At 39.0% G+C, this 17,982-nt stretch overlaps 1 protein-coding gene across 2 annotated transcripts in view; it reads left to right on the top strand.

The window, feature by feature from the left end:
- The first annotated feature begins 5,920 nt into the window (after positions 1–5,920).
- Positions 5,921–17,982, top strand: part of tfpia (tissue factor pathway inhibitor a) — a 45,738-nt gene continuing 33,676 nt past the window's right edge. For both annotated transcript variants that reach the window (XM_039600161.1, XM_031757357.2), the window contains exon 1: positions 5,921–6,073. In XM_039600161.1, the coding sequence (XP_039456095.1) occupies positions 5,995–6,073 (79 nt within the window). In that variant the 5' untranslated portion in view covers positions 5,921–5,994. The remainder of the gene's footprint in view (positions 6,074–17,982) is intronic.

Genomic DNA, 17,982 nt, shown 5'->3' with positions numbered 1-17,982 from the left:
GATTTTCTGCCTTTGGCACACATTTTCTAAAAGCAAGAGTGTATCTGCCAATGGCTTAGGATAACTCACCTTTTATTTTCCCAGCGTGGTTTCTTTTGTTTCAGGAACCTTAGAAGTAAATTGTAAACTAAAAAGTAAACTGAATCATCTCTTTATTGCATCTTCACTACAATAAATCCAACTGTTTGTTTGTGTGGTCTCCAAAGTAAGTCAACAAATGCATCGTATTTCTGAGAGTAAAGAATCATCTACTGTAGGTTAGGAGATACAGCTAAACTTTAACAAAACATTGAATATACGTAGTTCTTCTGAAATACGAGGCTTTAATGATAGTACTAAAATTATAATATGTGCAAAATACTGCACTGGGATATGTCGATTGCAGAAATGAAAACAAAGAAATGATAAAAAGTTTAAGGAAATGATGTGGCATTGTGGCTGGAATATCATTCAACAGACATGGAACCATGCGAGTCATTCATCACTGGGGAAACTATTTTGAAAGCAGTGTAAATATAGTTTCCCGGTCTTTCTGACTAGGAGAAACTGGACGTCAGCAAGGCTGTCCACTGGGAAAAGTGAGATCGATTAGCTAAATCCACAGAGAAAAATTAAAAAATGTAAAAATGACTATGTAAGAAACATGAAATATTTTAAGAAAACAGTCACAGCTGAGCTAAACATGCTAAACAAACTAAACTGAAATTGAAACCCCACTTTTCATGGGAAAATGGAGCTTTAGCTTTGGTTTTGTAATCAGTTTCCATCAACGAGAGTCGAGGCGGGTATATTGCTCCATGCGGGATTACTCAGCCAGGCAACTTCTAAAACAGCGTGCAACAACTTCCCTGAACATTTTTTAACAAAGGTCAAGTGAGAGGTGGTGATAGCTGCCTGATTAGCATACTGCACGGGCATGCGTTAACAACAATTAGGACAAAAGAAAACAAGGGGTGGAGTTAGTCAAAGATGTTTCAATTACAAAAGAGAATCAATTGCAAAACATAAAAGATTTTTTATGGTCAAAGTAGCTTGAAGTTTTATAATTTAACCACCCATAAAATGTCAGATTAGCAGTTGAACTACGTTAATATGCAAATAGGAATACATTTGTAGCATAGATTTATGCCACAGCATTACCAAAATGATTTTGCATGTTTCTGTAATGGCTAATCCACCGGTATGTGTAAGCTCTTTAATCAAAATGAAATTTTAATGCTAAAATATAATTATTGCTGTAATTGTGAATTTTCTAATTCTGTTTCATTAAAAAGCTGGATTTTTTTTCCTGAACAGAAAAAAAGAAGTTTTAGTTGTTGAATGTTATGCTTGATTTATTTCCGACTTCTCAGAGAAGTTCAGTGTGCCAGCTTAAAACTGGGTATAAAAAGTTTGAATCAGAGAATTGAGAAATGTTTTGGGGTTTTTTCAAGTTTTTGGTAGATTTGCAACAAGGTCCATGTAGTCATTCATGTGTCCATTTTTTACATTAAAGTGGCAAATTTATAAGAAAGATGACAAATTTGCCAGGAATAACTCGAGACCTGCAACATCCTTGGACGAGTTCTTCTTAAACAGCCCTTCATGCCCCGCCCCTTTTTTCCTACCTTCAGTGGCTCTTGGTGCAGCCATGGTAATGAAAACCTGTGTTGGGCCTTACATATATATATATTTTTTTCTTTTTTTTTACTTTAAAGTTGGGATTTATTGTAGTTTTCATATATCCTAACTAACAGATCTATTCAATGTATCCCAATGTACAACTGGAGCAGACAGGGAGGCCGCTTACGCACAACGTTTGAAGCCCAGTTTACTGATACTATCTCACTGGCACCGATTTCTGTGTGAATGAACAGCTGGCAGCTTTCACAGGCACATGCTGGTATGTCTTCTAAACCAGCCAAGTATGACATAAAGATCTGGTGTGATTGCAACATTCCTGTTGCATATACGCAACTGAAAAATATTATCCACACTCTTTTAGCATGGTTGGTTCAGGTGCTACGCCAAAAAAATCAGTATTCACATTGTTTTTACTGTTGTGCAGACCAGCAGATGAACATTGGGCTCTGCATTTGGTTCGCTAGCTAGTTCCTCACTTGGTCTGTCTGCTATTGTTGCTGGATGTTGTGTATAGTTGGTTTGTGGATATTCTTCTGTGAAATAACTATTACTGATATAATCAAGGTTGGATAGACCTGAGGTCTGTAATCCGAAGCAGGATATCGACTTATCCAGGTAACTTTAGGATTAACCTTGGCTTTTGTATGAAGAAGGTGGTGCACTACTTATAAGGTTACATTGCCATGGTAACATGCTGCAAAACTAACCTCTTTTTTGAACAGGTTATATTCCAGATTAGAGATCAGCAGGTATGAAATCACCATCAACTCACTAACTATGAAAATAGTATCACCACGCCTGGATGATCCCTCGATGTCTATTTTTGAAATATTGTCTAAAGTGTCTGTGTTTGCGCATGGCCTGTTGTAAGCCTGCATTTACTGATATATTTATTCTTTACTCTCAAACCACAGAGCACCACAGAGGCTCCAGCTGAAGGAAGCAAAAATAAAACTGTCTTATGTACATTTAAAAATTAATTTTAATAATGGGTGATGATAGATCAGGTTCTGAAATAGGCCAAACTTTCTTATGACACTAGCTCTTTTTCAGTCTTACTGACCCAAGAGCTTAAAGCACACACACATTCATAGAGCACTTTTTATACTAAACTGCAGTGCTTTTCCTCACACACACTCCTGTAGCTGCCTTGACTGCAGCTGCTCTGGTGCTTTCAGTCTGTATTATGTGCTTAACCTCTTCACCCCCGCCCCCCCATGAAATAGTTTTATCTTCCTTTTTGCTGTCGCCGATACACTTGCCTATAATTGTGACTGGTCAGACACTGCTGGTACTTCCCCATTCATGTGTGTTAACTTACAGAGTTGACAAGCAGCTTCATGTGACACTTATCCTGATTACCCATTTTAGGGTATCTGAGTCCAGATAATGGAAAGATACCCGGTGCATGCTGAGCTCTCTTCATAGTACAGGCCTCGGGGAATAAACCATAAGAATGAGGGTGGGGCTCTAAAAACAAACAAAATGGGGAGGATGCAAACACACTCCTAGTTGCTAAGGAAAAATAAAAGAGAGCATGAGTGATTACTTTAATGTAACACATCAATCTTTCAATCTATATTAATGAAAATGCATTCACTGGAACCACATGCACACTATGTTTTAATTCTGTGTGAAAACACAATGACATTGGTCTATGAAAAATGAAATAGTCACAGTTTACTCAGGGTGTGTTAATGTCACTGAGTCATACAGTTAATAGCATCTTCATAGGAGGTTCACCCTCAACTATCTTGGTTTGTTTTATTTTTATCATTTTATTGTGAAATAAAAAAAATCTTCCACTTTTCCCATTTTGCATCACACACATAAACTTCCACGCAGTGCCTCCAGGGAGCTGACCAAGTCTGACCACGATCCGGCTGCTGGCTGTTTATGAGCTCCATGGGAGTAACTGGGGTTTAGGAGGCTGGCTTGATGGCACCTCAGAGGGCCTTTGGGGAGAAGAAACAAATATTAACTTTCCCTGCACAGATTTTTCCAGCTGTTCTGAGGACTTGAACTATGACCCGCTGTCAAAGTCTTGTTCGGAAAAAAAGTTTGTCTTGGCGACTGGAGAGAGCTCATAAAGTTTTAGTGGGTTAGTCAGTTATGGAACAATGACAATTTGCTTTTCTAAACACTAATGTAATTCAGCTGATCAACTGCAACATTTATAACACATATTTGTCTAAAAGCCCAACTCTCTAGTCAAGCCTTTGGGTAGTATGAAGTGTTTATGCTTGTAGTATTAAAGTAAATGTCTCCTATGCACAGGCAGATTAGTCATTAACACCAGTTTCTCAGGCTTCAATATTTTCACAAACCACTTCCTGGTTAACAATTTCCTGAAAGAAAAGCCAGAGAAAGAGTCATGCTGAATCACCTGAGCTCTACATTTGTTCTTTCAGCGATTCAAACTCATTGGTCAGACTTCTGTTCTGATCAAAATCACACCAGCTGCCACCACATTTAAAATAACAGAGTACGTTTTTTCAGTGTTCATGTTTCATGGCATGTTTGAACCTGAATCACAATCATTTCTTGAACCTAATCTAAATAGTTTTACAGTCTAAACCTCACCTGAAAAACAACTGGTGCCTAAACATCCAACAAAAAGCAAGAGTAAGGGAATAAGCAAACATAAAACTCGTAAACAGGACACAAAGTGTAATCTCCTGGCTGACAAATACACTCAGCTGTCACCTCTCTGTCAACCCTAATGTGGATTTTATCACCTCTTTAAAGAAGACCATTTCTCTGTAACCAGTGTCGCCATGAGTGGTGCATTAAGGCACCAATGCCAAAGGACACCTTGTGCTTATCTATAATGGCCCTGAGGGTGTAAACTATAACAACAAAAAGGAAAAACATAATAGCATTCCAGAAAACACCAAGACATAAAAACACAACATTATTCGCTTTACTTGAGAATTAGGTAGAAAATGTCTTGTTTTTGGCTATTTCCTGTTCCTGTGCTACTCTGAGCTATGCCCTGTGAAAGGATGGAAGAGTCGAGGGGATATTTTAACAAAAGACATTAAACAAACTACTGTCTGCAGAAAAAATATTTTTAAACCTGAAAAGAATATTCCATGGCTTAAAAGAAATGTTTCCAGTTTACAGCAGCCATACACGATCCTGAGATGTGGTGTGCAGCAGAGTTCGACTCCACCTTTTGGCCCGGGCCTTTCTGTGTGGGGTTTGCATCTTTTCCCCGTGTTTGCGTGGGTTCTCTCCGAGTACTCCGGCTTCCTCTCACAGTCCAAAGACATGCTAGACACATGTCAATGTGTTAATGGTGATTTTAAATTGGGCATAAGTGTGAATGGTTGCCTGTCTCTCTGCGTTAGGTGTACAGTACAGTACTGTACTCTCTCCCTATAGTAGCTGGGATACGCTCCAGCCCCCCTGCAACCCTGATAAGGATAAGCCGAAATGAATGGATGGATCCTAAAACAACCAACATAGCGTTTTAAGGGTTCACAGCCCAGTGCAAACATCTTTAATCTCTGACAGATAAAGAACATCTCCACCAAAGTGTTCTATGTCAAAGCACTGATTTTTTTATTGTTGTTGACCCCCAACTGTGACTCAAATCCTCAGCCTTGGCAGCAGTGCAGCCATCTGCATTTAACAAAGTGTGCTATTGTACATAAATCCACTGGGGTATTTAATACAGTGTAATGAATCCATCCACGTTATGAACATTTGTGGGGAAAAGAGGCTTGCAGACTGTAATTTCAGGCTATATGAGCCAACTCAAAGCTCAATTACAGCTTGTGTCACCAGCAGAGGCCTGGAGGCGCTGGAAAAAGAAGCGTTTCAGAGTCTTTCCAAAGGCTCAGGTACGCATTTTCTGCATGAAGCAGACAGCTGAGTCTCTGTAATGCACTTCAGATTAAAATTTCTGAGATGAATATGTGTCGAGAGGCTGCAAAGATGCAGCCGGTTTGATGCAAGTTCATGAGCTCCCGAGTGTGTGTGAGAGAGAGATGGATTTTCTCCCGCTGTAAAGTTTCTGCCCAACCCTCTTATTATTATTGTTATGATTACATTTATGTAACATTATTTACTTGAGAAACATGATAAGAGAAGGCGATATTATAATCAAACATTCCCATCTTCATACAGTCCATTTCAGTTCTGTCTTATGAGTCAGACTTTATTCCCTTCTGTCGATATATCCCAGGAAATTATTGGGAGTTTCAGTGACGTAGGCAGTGTCTACGGGCAAAGTGTTATCAAACGGAAGTACTCACCCTCCCATATACACGTGCACAATCGTGAGCGCGCGCTACAGCCCTTCAACTTGTTGAAGTTTCCCTCTGAACTTTACATTCCGCGCGGACCAGCCCCCCGTTCAGCAGCATGCCTCTCTCCAACAAGTGGTGGATTTTGTGCGCAGTTTTGCTCTCCTGTCTGACCCGTTTGGGGTCTTGCAGAAAAGGTAAGACGAATAAGACAAAGTTTGTATGTGTATATGTATGCGGGTTATTTTTTAAACTGGCTTTAGTTAGTTCGCAACTTGTTTTTGTTGCTATACGACCGTGCTTTAGGAGAAAGTTCTCCTCGCGAACCTCGTGCGTAAAATACGACTGCGCTCAGGGTTTATACATATTCACGTTCTTATATTTATCACTTAGGTTTTATTTCTGTTGAAATACTGCATGGATGTGTTAGACATTAATGCGTGTTATTGTTTATAGTAGTACAGTCCTGCACTATATTCATATATTCGTAAAAAATGCAACAACAAAAAACATGTTAGAAATTACGCATAAATGTTCAAATATACTCAATAGAAACTATTGTGTCATTTTTTTGCTTAAGAAGTTTTTTAAGTATTACGCGTAAAAATCCAGAAAATGTTAAGACGTGACCCCATATTTTAATCAATATGTTTACTGAGGTCCTGGCAGCAACGTTTGTTTTGCTGTGTGAGACCTTTTAAATCGAGATGTGGCGTCAGGAGAGGCCAAAGTCCAGAACAAATGCAGTTCTCATACTGGCCACGACCCACACCTGAACCGCTTGGCACCTCCTCTCGTTCTGTCACGTCGCAACAACAGCCTTGCGAGCTGTAATGAGACCGATGGGATTGGATGTCAGATACCCAACAAGCTGTGAAAGGTCTGAGTTGTGGCAGGTCTGGTCCAAAGTGGGGAAGAAAATGTAGCCTAATATTCTGCTTTCACTTCTCCTTTCCTGAAAGCAAATACTGGTTTGGCTGAACTGTAACATTCACTGTATATCTTTAATGTCAGCGTCTGCTTTCTTCTTATCTCTCAAAGACACACAGCTCCTTTTTTGCATCATTTCCAAGCATGGAAGGAACATTTTAAAGCTATAATTAGAATTTGTAAGCCAGACGCTTTGTTATGTTGACAAACTTGACATTTCCCCTGATAAATACACATGTACATTTAATGTCCAAGCATTTTCCTGGCTTCTTGTAAGATTTACATTTTAGTGATACCCATGGAACAGTTTGAAGTTGAGGGACTGCCAGAAAAGTTGATAGACCTTAATTGCAAATGGACTACGATAAAAATTTTCTTTGTAAAGATTCAATAACAACAAACTTAAAAACTGCTCTTAATGGGTGGCAACCTTCTAGTCCCTTTGTCCAGAGCTGATTCAAACCCCATGTGGGGCCTGGGGCAAAACTTAGCTGTGGTCCCCTTTTTGATTCCACTGATACGACTCTGTGGAGTCTCCAAGCATCCTGTTGTGATTAATTACAATTCACTTAAAATGCACATACATGGAAGAATGCATTGTACTATTCAGTAACCAGAAACTAAGTCCTATTCCTGCAATATAATTTATTAACTTACACTCAGTGATGGTATTATAAAAAGCCCTGTGCACTCTCAAGACTGCATTAATGAGATGTGCTGTGATGTGTGAAAAATACTTCGTTATTAAGGCTGCTGAATATGTAGTGGGTCTGTAGCTTGACTACAAATAATTACAAAACAAACCGAGGAAGGAGAAAATTTTGACTGACTGGACTTTATTTAGTTGGAAATGTGTTAAAGCCCAGTAATTTTTTTTTGTCAGGCTTCAATTTTTTAGCTCTGTGAGATATAGAGTGGAACTCGGTTGCCACTCCCTGTGGGTTTAAATGAGAAATACAGTGATGTATCATCTGCATAAAAATGGAAAACAACTTTAAATTACATTGCAGAGGGGCAGATTTAGACACGGTTTAAAACTCCAGAGTTGACAAAACACCAGAATCATAACCTCTGTAATGATATAATCAGAGCAAAACACCACTGATATGTTCCCGAGTGACCCAAAACATAATCTTTCCAATATAAGCTGTGAGAGAATACATTTCCCTCCATTGGTAATTGAGAAACTAATTTCACTTGTACAGAACAATATTGTGGAAGCAAGACTTCTTATTTTTCAGATATACTTTTGACATTTTAGCGTTTACTGGACTGAATAGTAAAGAAAGTTTGCAGAAAAACTGGGAGAGAGTGTTTGGCATTGCCACAAAGGAAATGGTCTTGGGTGGGATCAAACCAGTCCCTCCAGTAGCTTTCAGCATATAGGTCACCTGCTTATCCAAGAGTCCTATATCCGCACCCATGACTTTTTTTAAGCATCTAAGAGACATTATTTTCCCTAAACCACCATTTTCTATTTATTGATGATTAACATTGTAAAAATACAGGTCTTTTTAACCTTAAGGCAAAAACTTTAAAAATACTAAATATTTTTCTTAAAGTCATACAGATATTGTTATAGTAAACATGACCAGTGGCATTTTTATTTTTTAGCCACCCAGTAGTATGGAAAAGAAAATGTTCAGTAAATACAGAGAGGCAATTTGTGTCTAATGCCCTATAGTGGCCTTTAACAATGTTTTGCTCACAGAAGAACGTTAGCTTTTACTATTTGCATATCATTTAGGTGCTCTTGAGAGGTAATACAATAAGGGATTCACTGAGCCAGTTTGGGACTAAACATCGGTATCATTGGAGCACAGTTCTGGTTGTATCACTAATCGTCTCATGGAGGCGTAAACACTGTCTCATTAATTTGTGGAGGAATTTAATTAGAAGCTCGCTAGCTGTTTGAAGTGGCCCTTTTATTAGAGAGCCTCAGGCCATAGAAAGAAAACACTGTAGCATGTGCCATCTTAATTAGCGTCTGCAGTAAGGAGACTTGAGAAAACTACGAGCCTTAGAATGTCACTAAAAGGATTTTACCACAAGATCATTTCACCTATAACTGGAAAGTCTTCTCTGCACTGACTATTATTAGCTACAGACTAATGTTTCATGCTGGCAGTTTCTTTAATAAGGAATGTTAGTTTTGTCTCGACATGAAGCTCACCGAAAAGTGGCTTCACTGCAACATTACCAGCAGCCTTTCCTCAGGGTCATATCAGCATTAAAATGCAAGAGGCACGAAATCTCTCTCAGTGATGTAATTTATTGTTCTGCCTCTGTTCTCCGTTTGTGGATGTACCAACTCCTAGTTTTTCAAACTTTATACTTTCGAGAGAGAATTGTTTTTTCTGTTTTTTTTATGCCTAACTTATGTAATTTCACTTTGCCATGCAGACTTAATTATTTCTTCTTCATAACTGACCCTTGTGGTCTTCAATGTCCCCACATAGCAAACGCGTAATGGAAAAAGTAAACAAACTTACAAATTTTCCGTCAGCCGAACTTGCCGTGTACTCTATGTGTACACTGTATGTGTTGCATTTTTGCAGTAAATTTGACCACAAAAAACACACTGTGAAAAGAAAAAATGAAGTTGACATCAAGACATGATTAGCTGGTCCTGTAAGAACGTGAGATTCTGGGTACATTCAGTTCTCATGAATAAGCAGCAGCAGGGAGAATTTCATGGTTTGATCCATGTTGAAGCTGTATCACGACCACTTTTGTACGTTTTCAGAATGTCAGTGAAGCAATTTGAGGTCTTGTTGGCAGATTTGGGAACACATCTTAGGAGGTAGAAAAATGATTTCAGAGAGCCAGTTGACCCGGAGCATGGTCTAGCTTTGTGTTTGGGGTAAAACAGTATTGTTTTACTATTTCCAAATCACTGTATATTTAGTACTGGTGTGCGATTTGAGTTACGAATATGCTTGATGCCAAATGCAGTGGTCTGATTGGTCAGATCATTTTGTGCAGATCCCAAAAAAATCAACCATGTTTCTAAAAAATAAATGCCGCAAATTCGTCCAGTGAAATTATGTGGTCAGTATGTGTGGCTGCTTTAAGAAAAGGTGAGTCTGAAAAATGTTTTTAATGCACAAAATATTCACACAGGTTTTACATGTTTTTACAGATGTAACTGTAACTGAAGCCAAAAAGCAAAAATGCTGAAGGGAACATTTCTTGTAGACCAGGTAGTGAAGAAAGGCATTGCAAAGTTTTGTTAACTCGGAAACTGCTGCAAGGCATGAATAATTAATAACAAAAATGGGACTTTAAGAACATCTAAATTGCCTCCTAAAAACATGGAACTGCATCACCACCAGGGAAAAAAAAGATAGAGCTTAAAAGTTCAGATTTGGAAAGCAGAGCACTCTGAGGATGCACTGTAAAAAAATATTATGGAAGGACATTTATATAGCACTTTTCCAGGCTTACTGATACCCTAAAGGCACATTCTATAATAGAGCCAAGTCTCTGTAAAGATGTGGGCACAACAGATTCTGATTTCCTGTGTCTGGGTCTTATTTCATCCATTTTATTTTCCTGTGATGTTTCCTGTAGGCTGGGCAGAGGAACAGCTTTAGGTCCAAGCTGACTTAACTTAATTCTTATCCCTCTTTCTGGGTCGATCGCACTGCCTGCAGTGATTTTTGGACTGTATCCTCTGCCTGGCTAGTCAGATGATAAAGAGGTCAGCGATGGTCTCAAAGTCTGTTAATCCAGTCTCTGAGGAAAATTTTCGGGTATCTAGTGCATTGACTGTATCTACATTTTGTTGAGTTCATAACTTTAGTGATACCTACACTACAAAAGACACCCAGTTCTGCTGTTTTAAAGCTTTTCATCATTGAGAGGGACTATTAGGCTCTTAAACTGAAAAACACTCAAGATTGGACTCTGTCCTGACCTGACATGGATTTACTTTCTATAACATAATTTGAACGTCATGTAAAAGACCTGAGGATGGAGGTGAACTAGTCTAAAGACCTGAAACTTTCTCTTGAACATGCTTTGAGATATGACTGCGACCTGAGATGTCTTTCAGTTGCTCCTGTTAGGCGTTACGACAGCGGGTCATTTGCCTCCATCTCAGCTTATCCCGAGCATCCTCCTCTGTCACACCAACCTTTTACATGTCCTCCTTCACTACATCTGTTCAGTTCAAGTCAGTTTGACTGATATAGCGTCAAATACAAACAACAATCGCCTCAAGGTGGTTTTTACTGTAAGGTAATAGTAGCCCTACAATACACAGAGAAAAACGTAACAATCATACAATCAGACAGCCCCCTATGAGCAAGAAGAGTTGGGAAGAGTTAATCTCTCCTTTAGTATTCTTAGCCCCTAGCCCCGCTCTCACTTCCATTGTCCTACTTTTCCCTCATTCTTGTTATCTCTAAACATTCCTTTCCCCTTTCGTCTACTTCCTCTGGCTTTGCCCAACAACTTCAACCATCAACCCGATGGTCAACATCAGGAGGATGCATTCAACCAGATCATCAATTTTATGCAAAAATTATGCACAGCAATTTTACACCAAATATCCTTTCTGATGGGAACCTCCCCATTTATCCCATCTTGAGACCAGCGGTAGTGCATTGGCGTGTGACCCCCTGTGGCTGGGTTTTAAAAGACCTGCTACATCGCTTGAAAATCAGCCAAAAGATTTAAATCAGCTACAACTTTAATTTCTTGAAGGCTTGGTTGAGGCATGTTGTCTGCCATATTTCCATAACACATTAAATTGTCTCAGCACATCTGTTATTGTGGTAAAATATTTAAATAAATTTGCTTTTGTGGTGCTTTCTGTAGGGCGCGTGGTTTAAATAATAATGGTCATTAGTGGAATAAGCTGTGTGAGTCATAATAACTGGAAGTTGTGCTGTAACAAGATAATTTCGAGCCCATTATTCGCAGCCCTTGAGTGTCTTTCCAGTTTTGTTACTTCAGCTTCCTGAGCGTTGCTGCCCTGTGCGACACCAAAAACATAAATATGTGACAATGTTCTGAAGTAGAAGCATATTTAATTAAATATGATTGTTTTATGTGTCCTACATCCTCAGCTTTCGCCCACCACAGCATCACTTTAAGTTAGGCAGAGTGTAAAATTCTGCTTGAGGTGATGCCTCTAGCTATGCCAGTTGACTAATTAAAATGTGTGTCTCATCTTTTTCTGTGAATATACAGTGCATATAGCAAAGACATATAGCATGTGTAATCGTAGCCTACACACCTGCTTGAGCAGGAACCATAAACTCATCGTGATACACAGTTACATAATTTAATTGGCTGGGAACAGCTTCTTATTTTATTTGACCTCATGAACTTTAGAAAGTCACAAATTTCAGAGTTCAAAGGTCCTTGCTGATTCATCTGCTGCAGAATATAAAACACCTCAGTGTACATCAGAGCAGCAGGAACGCTAGTCGAGAGCATTTTTTTCAGGCTTCAGTGAGCCTAATGAAGCGACGACAAGAATACGCTGATAGTTTCTGCTGAGTTAAACACCGAACTCCAAGAAATTTTCTGTACACTCAGAGTAAATAACAGTAACACAACATTTCCACTTTTGATTTATGATGTGCAGAATACAGATACTCAGAAACCCAGAAACATTCCTCTGCAAAGTTGTTCTGGGCATCAAATCTTTGTGCCGCTATTACCCTATTTTCAGATAAAAGGCTGACTACAGTGCGTTTTGGTGAATATACGTGTCCTTTGAGAGAAAATACCTGTCCACTCCAGTTTGACACAGCTGGGGGAGATGATAAATGTACTCTAAGGAGCATCCAGCGCAGGTTAATCTGTGAGTCCTGTGCACTGTCACCTGTAGAAGCTGGCAAACGATACTACCTTGGCTCTGTATTTAGAGGGAAGATGCTGTCTCTATAATCATTTCTCAACTCACCTGACAATATTTCGCTAGTGTGTTCTTTCACAGCTACAGATGCATTGCCAGAACATCTGGAAATGCGTGTACCAATTGCTCAATAGGAGGAAAAAGTGGCTCAACAAGAGATAGAAACAGGACTTTCAGTATACTAGCTTCCCATCAGGTGTCAGTGAACACATGGATGTACTTTTTATTTAAAACTGTGTTGTTAAGTAATTTTAGAGCCACCCAGAAAGGTTTGTGAAGAGACTCCAAGTCAGAAGGTCTTTTTTCCATTATTGAAAATTCACTACGTCAAACAACAGAAGGAACAAACAGAAGGAACAGTGATAAAAACCAACACAGAATAGTTGCTGGAATGCTGTCATGTGGACAAAGACTATCTGGCAGAATTCAAATACAGGAAAGGAGAGACAGCTGTAGACAGGTGCAGCTGATTATAGGATTAAAGATGAATGATTACCTGCTGTAAACACAATTTTATGTGTCATTCCGTCACTGAACTAGGAATCTACTTAGTTCAGAAAAATAACACAACAATCAGACACTGAATGATCTAAAATAATCGCTCTGAATATTGAACTTGCCCTCTTAATGCCTGTAGCATAGCCAGAGCGTATGAAACCCTTCAATGATGCTTCACACAAAAACATTATACTGAGTGACTGGATGGGGATGAAGTGATCCAGGGTCAGATTCCTAAAAAAAAGACCTGTTACTATTCATAATTTTCAGTGACTGGCACATAGACATGGACCGAAAAACGTGTGCAAAAGTACAGATAATTATCTGGAACATGGACTTGGTTATACCAATAATTTTGGAGTTTTGGGATGTGAAAGACAAAAACGTCTTGCCAAATAAAGGATATTAATATTTTAATGATATATTGATAATAACTGAAAAAAAGAGCATCTAATTAGCTAACCTTACTTAGGGCCCCTGTACTCAGTAGGCTGATGACGTGAATTTGAATCAAAATGAATATTTTCAGTCGAAATGATCAAAACTAACAATCTGCTATTATTTGTGAACAGACTGAGTGGCAAGTTGTTACTGGCCTGGATTTAAAAACCATCTGGCAAACCTGATAAAAATAACTGGAACACGTTGGAGAAAAAGCTTTGTTTTGTCCTCCTGGCTGACGTTCCTATAATGACGTGACGTAACATGACAGCTCCGAATTCCACTGGTGTCACTCTGATGAAAAAGGACCAGCTGTAGTTACGTAGGATGTTAAAAGCGGCCCATTTGTGGCTTTTTTTTTTTTTTTAACAAGACATGCTTAATTTCTGCCTTTGTGTTGTTGATGGTGTTTTGTCATTCCAGGTACAAAACCAAACAAAGCTGGCCTTTTGTTCAAAGCTTTTCGTCCCTTTATCTGTCCCTGCACAGTGCGCTCTATCTCGAAGAAGTCTGCAGCTGACGGAGCTTCCTGCAAGCTGTAGCGACATTATTAACATTGCTGTAGCTTGCAGGAAGCTTTAATCTCATAAATGTTGAGTCATAATTGGCATTTTGCACAGGGGGTGAATGACACCGACATGGGAACTAATTAGGTCTGTAGCCTTATGCCTTCACGAATGACTCACATTTGTTTGTTGAAAAAGATAGTGCTATCCTTTTTCCTTGAGTCTGGAAAGTTTTTGCAGCTGAGCTCAACTGGCTGTCTGCAAGCGGATAAGGCTATGGTAGTATTTCCTGTTGGTTGAACTGACAATAAATGTAAGGTTTGTTTAAGGGGGAGAGTTTCAGGAAGTTACGCGTCTTACAGGATGCTGAACTTGTGGGAGATAATGGAAATATGGCTTGAGATATGGAATGGCGGTAAATAACTTGTGCTATTGCATTATTTCGTTTTATATATAAATGCTGTATTTGTGTATGTTGGATTTATGTTGCCGGGGAAAAAAAAAAGAAAGAAGAAGAAGAAGTAGAATCTCATTTCTTAAGAAGGTGTGCTGACTTAACTGTGCTCTAGCATAGCAGCAAATATCAGCAGAGTGGACAAAAGGTTTGGGGAATAAAAGACAGAGGTGAACCAAGTCTGAACCTGTTGGAGGAGCAGTCAAGCAGAATGCCTGATGAAAGGCCAATCACTTCTTCGGGTTTGTACCAGTTCAGACAAGGCACATGTGGATGATGGGTTTCTTGTTTTTGACTGCTTGAGGTTGATTGTCACTGAAATTGAGCTTACGCCTCTTTCGCAGTCCCATGCTGTTTAAACTGAGCTGATCTACTGAAACGACTCGAATGAAGGACCCGAATGAAATGTGAAAAACAACAGAGTGAGGTTGAGCTAATACCAACGTTTAAGGCGAACGAAGACGTCAGCTGTCCGGGCTCTGGGCTGCAGTTGGGTCTGTTTTTGTTTACCTTCAGCCGTGCAACCTTTAACTTAAAGATTGCACACATATCAACACGCAGAGCAGTGTCGGGTTCAGATGCTGTCAAATGCAAGTCCATCACAAAAATGAAAACACGGGGCACTCTGCACGAGGACACCGTCTTTAAATGCCACCTGTGATCTTGGCTTTGCCCCAGTGGTACTTTCAAATCAAGTGCAAAATCTTTACACAAACAAAAACACAAGCAAACTGTAACAAATCTCGGATACTGCTACTCGTTGATATTTCAAACATTGTTGAATGTATGAACTTGCGCGACTGAACTAAATATATGTAGGTAGTCTTAATGCTGACTGGGAGAATAAAAAGATTGCAATAAAAGGCAACGTTTTATTATGAGAAATGTGGCATTTATAACTCCACACTGAGATTTGTGAATATGTGCTCAGATGAACAAGAATAATAATAGCAGCAGGATATTGGTATTTCTGGGCTTTTGAGCATATTGAAATATAACAAATAATAAATTATCAAGTTGTATCTGAACACACTGTTTCTTAAGCCTCCCACTGTGTCTTTCTGTCTGCTATTTCTCTTAAAAAAATGAGTTTTCCATTTTACGCATAGTGCAAAGTCAGAGACAATCAGTTTTTCCTCTGTATTTGTAACACCTCTGACTTATTCCCTACAGCTTCTTTCTTTTCCATGCACTGTAATGTGAACAGATTGGTACTGCTCCATTTTGAGAAACAAAACATTGTTTATTTCTCTTGTTTGTGGTTTTGTTATTCGGTTTTAGTCATGGCAAAGCCGTGACCGGGTCAGCCTGCTGGGCGTTCTGGATTGAAACATTTCATCGTCGTCTTTGTTGATCCCACGACTTGCATTATTTTTTTTTACCTCAGCTTTTCTTCACACAGTGTCACCATTGTTTTGAGTTTTGATTTTCTAGTTGATTTTGTGGGTAAATTATTTGCAAACAGAACTGAATTATTGTGGTTTAACAATGATGCAAATATATAAATAGTCATTTCAAATGATGAAAACTCCACTAGGTTTAGAAATCATTGATCAATCACAACTGACAAAGCATCATAGCCACAGATTAAACATGGAAAAGCGACTAGCACTGCGCAGGGGTTTGGGGCAAAACGGCACCAGGAAATGTTCAGTGAGCTACATTTTCATTCGATTTGTGTCTTTGGTGGGCTTTTTCATGTCTTGCATCATATTTGTGGCAAATTCTTGCAGCTGTAATGATGTTTAGAGATAATAATACTTGAATAGGAAAAAAAATACTTTATACGTTAACTATGGTGACAAAACTATGGAAGCCCGTTTGCCGCCACAAAAGAAAAAAAAATAATCCATAACTCGAAATTTCAAGTTATTTTCTCGAAATTTTGACTTATTAACTCGAAATTTCGAGTTAGTGCTGCCAATCAGTAATCTATATGAATTACATCATTTCCTTGTTACCCAGAAGTTGAAGCCCTCAGCTACAAATTCTACAGCTAACCAGTATTACAGCCAGTCATGAATGCAGAAATTGCTATTTTCAGCGTGGCTTCACAAATGATGAAATCCTTGTGTTATTAGCTGAATCATTACTATCGTGGCTTTACTATCAGCAAACGTACTCTCGAAAGTGCCAAATTGTTGCAATCCGGTTTTGAGTGCGCATTCCTCTGCGCCATATCCTTCCAGGTAACAAGAAAATGACGTCATTCACGTAGATTACTGATTGGCAGAGCTAACTTGAAATTTCGAGTTACTTTTCTCAAAATTTTGAGTTAATAAGTCAAATTTTGAGAAAGATAACTCGAAATGTCGAGTTATGGATACTTTTTTTTTTTTGTTGTTAGTGGCGGAAATAGGCTTCCATAAAAACAGTAGTGTGCTAAGTAGCTAGCAATGCTGTATAATCTCAAGGTGTGTTCACATAGAAACTGAAGTTAAATTGAATTCACTGTAATGTTTGTATTGTGTTGCCCTTGAAAGTCATAAAGCTGATTCATTGGAGCCTAACTGTCACAGGGTGAGAGGCTAGTTACACCCTGGACAGGTCATCAGCCTGTCACAGGGCGAACACAGAGACATGCAACCACTGCTCACATTCACACTCATTGTAATTATAGAATAACCAGTTATCCTAACCATATGCACACAGTTCGCAGTATTCGACATATTTGAATAACAAATAAATTCTGTCACAGTTTTTCTGTGGAGCTTTAAAAAGACATCATGTCATTCGTTAACCTCCAGGTCACGACCAAACCACTTAGGTGCAAGGTTGGGTTCAGGTTGCATTTTAGCCACCTGCTAACCAAGCACGTGTTAATTTGAGAAAGGCTTGATTACTGTTAGAGAGACTTAACCAAACCCAAATCATGTAATGGAAAAATAGTGTTTCACAAAGGGGACAGTTTGGATAGATGTGAACCTAAACATACCCCAACAGGTCAGTGGAGACCAGCTGGCTGTGAAGAGATTAAAAAATAAATCAGTAAATGATCTCATTTTTCAAGCTTCAAATGTCTCTTTGTACTGGTTATATTTTATTTTCTATAAAAACTGGTCTGCCCATGCTGCCATCCATCCTGCTAATCTTTTCAGTTGATAACATAATGGCGGTGACCATGAGACCGTGGATTGAAATGGATGCTGCTGATGTGAACAAAGTGGAAATAAAACAAAAGTGAACTTTCAGTGCCATTCGGCTGCGTTATCCTCAGGTGTCAGTGCAGGAGCAGCAGGCATAAACCTTCATATGAGAGCATGGTTTCAAACTTAACTTTTAGTCTCACTTTGGCTCTCCAATCAGCAATAGAAGAAGGACTTCCTTTTCTCTCATCTGTTTGTCTGAATTATAACCTGCACTGTAGAAAAAGGCTGCTGTATTGATCTCCTAATCTAATGAGTG

Source organism: Oreochromis aureus, linkage group 16, assembly GCF_013358895.1.
Source record: "Oreochromis aureus strain Israel breed Guangdong linkage group 16, ZZ_aureus, whole genome shotgun sequence".
Taxonomy (NCBI): domain Eukaryota; kingdom Metazoa; phylum Chordata; class Actinopteri; order Cichliformes; family Cichlidae; genus Oreochromis; species Oreochromis aureus.
Note: the sequence above shows the minus strand (reverse complement) of the source record. Positions and strands in the feature narration are given on the sequence as shown.